This window comes from Andrographis paniculata, unplaced genomic scaffold (assembly GCF_009805555.1).
Source record: "Andrographis paniculata isolate CXL003 unplaced genomic scaffold, ASM980555v1 Contig77END, whole genome shotgun sequence".
Classification (NCBI taxonomy): domain Eukaryota; kingdom Viridiplantae; phylum Streptophyta; class Magnoliopsida; order Lamiales; family Acanthaceae; genus Andrographis; species Andrographis paniculata.
In genome coordinates, this window is record NW_026137614.1 from 2372933 (window position 1) to 2377349 (window position 4417).

General features: G+C 33.8%; 1 protein-coding gene across 1 annotated transcript; it reads left to right on the plus strand.

Annotated features, from left to right (window-relative positions):
- The first annotated feature begins 1188 nt into the window (after window positions 1-1188).
- LOC127266695 (mitogen-activated protein kinase homolog NTF6-like) lies at window positions 1189-4105 on the plus strand. The gene is made up of 6 exons (XM_051297047.1): window positions 1189-1441; window positions 1527-1656; window positions 1733-1870; window positions 2899-3231; window positions 3333-3522; window positions 3609-4105. The coding sequence occupies exons 1-6, from the start codon at window positions 1263-1265 to the stop codon at window positions 3770-3772; spliced, it is 1134 nt and encodes a 377-aa protein (XP_051153004.1). The 5' UTR covers window positions 1189-1262; the 3' UTR covers window positions 3773-4105.
- The last annotated feature ends 312 nt before the right edge of the window (window positions 4106-4417 follow it).

Here is a 4417-nt window from a genome sequence, read left to right on the forward strand (position 1 = left end):
AAAATTGAATAAATTCTTGATAAATTCTTAAATTGATATATCACACTATAGAGAAAAGAAAACTTCGAAGAAATCAAAATGAGTTTTTGATCTTACAAAAACATCAAAAGGCCTTGCTCTGAAAACCTCCAAAGTGCAAAATAGCACAACTATGCAATTGCAACAACAACCTAATAGAAAGTATTTTGTGTCAGATTGAAGCTTTTGTCAAAGCTTTTGAAAAAAGTAATACGATAGCCTTTGTTTTGATGGGAAAAATGAACAATTTAGTTTACCCCTTATGCAGGTGAGGCACACTTCACACCTCTGTCTTTTTTTTTCTCTCTTTATTTTTTTATTTTTTCTTTTTCTTTTTAATATTTTTCCCGTCCCAAAAATATAGTTTGGATTGTATTTGATAAGAGATTTAATAAATATTAATATTATATTGGTAGTGGATAAAAAGTACGGATAAAAGACTTTTTTGTCTTTGTGAGTGTATTACTGTAAAAGTAGTGACAAATGTGTAATAATAATGATAAAGTAAATATAGTTTTATAATGATATGATTATTTATGAAAATAAACAGAGAAAAATAGTAAACACAACTATTTATTAAATAATAAATAGTTTTGAGAGAGTACATTTATTTTAACTTTATCTTTTCCTCTTCTCTCTTTTTTCTTCATCTCTCTCAAATAAATTTATTACACACATTATCTTCTATTTATTAAAAATATATTCTATTTTTTTTGGTATATCTCAAACACCGTCTCATATTTTCAAAATAAAAAATAATTAATTATATTTAATCTCTACCCCAATAAAAAAAATAAAATAATACATTTATCTCTACCCAACAAAAAAATAAAATAATATATTTATCTCTCCATCGTTATCCCTTAATTTTTAAATTATCTTACTTAACCGCTACTCACCTAAAAATTTATACCCAAATATAAATGTTGTGTTTTGTTTGGCATCGAGGGAGTAATATTTTGTTGAGACATGTAAGCTTACGAAGCTATTTTAGAATTGGCCATTGCAATTGGCCTCTAAAGTTGGTTGGATTGGGTCGGCCCCATCCGCCCCCAAAATTTACACCCGTCCACACTGAATCATTGCCCAATACCCTACCAGATCAGACCACATCTCACTTTCCCTCCTTTTTAAATTTGACTTGATTTCCGACTCTGTACAGTACAGGAGCAGCTGCCTGCACTGCAGCAGATCTTATCTCCTTTTTTGAGATACCTCTTCTTTTTCTTCCAGGAGAAGCGGCAATGGAAAGGGAAAGTGAAAGGGAAAATGGTTCCGATTGTTCAGTCGTTCAACTGGAGGGGAGCCCCGTCCATGGAGGAAAGTTTGTCCAGTACAACGTCCTCGGCAGCCTCTTCGAGATCCCCTCCAAGTACATCCCTCCTATCGCTCCCCTTGGCCGAGGCGCTTATGGTCTAGTTTGGTAATTTTCTGTGTATATATATATATATGTTCATGTCTGGTTGATTACAATTATGTGAGTTTGCTGCGGTTTCTGCTATGTTCAGTTCGGCGACGGATGCGGACACGAAAGAGGAGGTGGCGATTAAGAGAATTGCGAATGCCTTTGATAACCGGATAGATGCTAAAAGGACACTGAGAGAAATCAAGCTTCTCACTCACATGGATCACGAAAATGTTGGGGGAGATTTTGATTAAATTTGGTTGAATTTTGATTCTGTGATTGATTTTAATGTAATGATGATTCCCGCAGGTTATTAAAATTCTGGATGTGATAAAGCCACCAGATAAAGCGGACTTCAATGATGTGTACATTGCATATGAATTAATGGAAACTGATTTGCACCAGATAATAAGCTCGCCCCAGGAACTTACCGAGGACCATTGCCAAGTAAGTTTTACTCGATAATGATCTGCCTGAATGATTAGTCACTAATATTTACATATGTTCTTTGGCAGTAAATGTTTACTCGTTTGAATTGTTTGGTTCCATACCAATCACTGCTCCATCAATGTATAATCTATTACTCTTGATGATCTGATATCCTGATTTGCTGATGGCATGTCTGTGGGATGAAATCTTTTTGCAATTAAGGCTGGGTGAATGAAACTTAACACTTAGAAATTTTAAGTTTGCTAAGGATTTGATCTTCGTTAACTTGGCTAGCGTTCCTTACTTGTTGGAACCAATTGTTTGGAGTTAATAAATTAAAAACAAAATGTTCAACTATCGATCTAGGCAGCACAATTTTCATTTGTAAACAAAGAAATGCAAGTGCAAGGAAGTACTTTTTGAGCTATTCTTTCCATTCTAGAGAAGATTTAATCTCAAAATCCACATTAGGAGCTTGTAGAAAATATTGGTGACAGTAGAAATTTGTTATCATTACCTTTTCATCAGTTGTGTTATACCGGTACCTATGGGTACATATATGTGTGAAACCTTCAGTAAGTGTTATTTATTCATTTTTGTTTCTCTGCCTTTTTTGTATTTACTTTTATCACCTTTTCACTTAAAATTCATTTTTCTTAATCTTCATCTCGGACTCAAATGTGTTAATTTTACGGGACGGAGGGAGGGAGTCTATAATTTAATATTTGAATTTGAGTTCACAACCTTAGTTGCCAGTATCATGTTGATGTTCTGTTGAAAGACTGGTCTTTTAGTACTAAGCGGTGTATCAGTTTTTTATCTGTGCATCAGATTTTGTTTCGTTTTCTCAGTTTTCAGCGACTAAAGTATTTTTATTTGCTCAGGACTAGAATTTGTGATGCCTCATTGTTCTCTAGTTTGTACACCATGAATTAATAATAATGTGTTTTTGATGTGGTGTAAGAAGTATATTAATTAGCTTTGGTGAATTTATAAATGATATCTGCCACTGCTTCTTCAATTGTACTTGTCTCTTGCTTTGGCAGTATTTCCTTTATCAGATATTGCGGGGACTAAAATATATACATTCCGCTGATGTTCTGCACCGAGACCTTAAGCCCAGCAATTTGCTCCTAAATGCTAACTGTGACTTGAAAATTTGTGATTTTGGACTTGCAAGAACTGCCTCCGATACTGATTTTATGACTGAATATGTTGTCACCCGATGGTATCGAGCTCCTGAATTATTGCTCAATTGCTCAGAATATACTGCAGCAATTGATGTCTGGTCAGTTGGTTGTATATTAATGGAGATTATTAAAAGGGAGCCTCTTTTCCCCGGCAAGGACTACGTACAACAGTTGGAGCTAATAAATGAGGTACCTCCCTCCCTCCTAGCTAAAATGTCGATGATGTGGTCTCTAGAGTTGTAGAATGTTACCTAAATCAGTCACTGATTATTTTGTCAAATTTGGAGCAGCTATTGGGACACCCTGAAGATTCTGATCTGGGATTTTTAAAAAATGACGACAATGTTCGAGGATATGTCAAGCAGCACCTACCTCAGGTACCCAAGCAGCCCTTTTCCCAAAAGTTCCCGGAGGCATCTCCTCTTGCAATTGATCTTGCAGAAAAGATGCTTGTTTTCGATCCGGCTAAGCGTATTACAGGTATCCATCCATCAGTCCTTAATCCTTTTTGTCCAATTGGAAAATTTCTAACATTCACATTGATGAGCTTTTTTCGATTGACAAAGTGGAGGAAGCACTGAATCATCCATTTTTATCGAGCCTCCACGAGATCAACGAGGAGCCGACTTGTCCATCACCATTTGTTTTTGATTTCGAGCAATCTGATTTGAGTGAAGACGACATAAAGGAACTAATATGGAGGGAGTCTCTCAAGTTCATTCCTGAATAGAAGAACAAGATTGCAGGAGGCAGGTAAGCATCCTCAATTTTTCTCCTTGTTGTGATTTGTTATGTTAGTAAATAATAATAATAATAATACTCCATGATTTGTTGTTGCTGCTATCTTGTGATACATAATATTCTATACTATACATAATATACATTTTGATATTGTATGGCATTGCTGTGTTTGGTGAGAAACATTATTATATATAACGAGAGAAAAGAGTGAGTATTATAAACTAGGGTAGTTTAATGTGATTAAGGAACTTCCCATGTCTGTTTGTGATCTGTTGCTTCTTCATCAGGTCAGGTGACACTTTGCTTGATGATGATAATCTCATTTTGAATTCTGTGTATGGTTATCTATTGGCTCATCATACCTTTTTAATTGGAAGTTTGTTGATGTGTAGTTTATTGTTCTTTCAGATTTTGTTATATTATTTTAATTTTTTATATAAATTTTACGATATGAATTTTTTTTTATTTATTTTTTATTTTGTTAATCTTCGATCAATAAAAATATATAATAATATAAAAATAATTATAAATTTTGTACTGTTGTGTATATATATATAATTAATTATCAATTGATTATTGTTAAAATATTCTTTAAGATGGTCTTTCAAGTTTGGTCTATTGAAAAATAAAATGA

Excerpts from the sequence above, each read along its gene's own strand:
- LOC127266695 (XM_051297047.1), top strand. The coding sequence starts at position 1,263 with ATGGAAAGGGAAAGTGAAAGGGAAAATGGTTCCGATTGTTCAGTCGTT. Across the intron at positions 1,442-1,526 it reads GGCGCTTATGGTCTAGTTTG|TTCGGCGACGGATGCGGACA; the intron begins GTAATTTTCTGT and ends TGCTATGTTCAG. Across the intron at positions 3,523-3,608 it reads TCCGGCTAAGCGTATTACAG|TGGAGGAAGCACTGAATCAT; the intron begins GTATCCATCCAT and ends CGATTGACAAAG.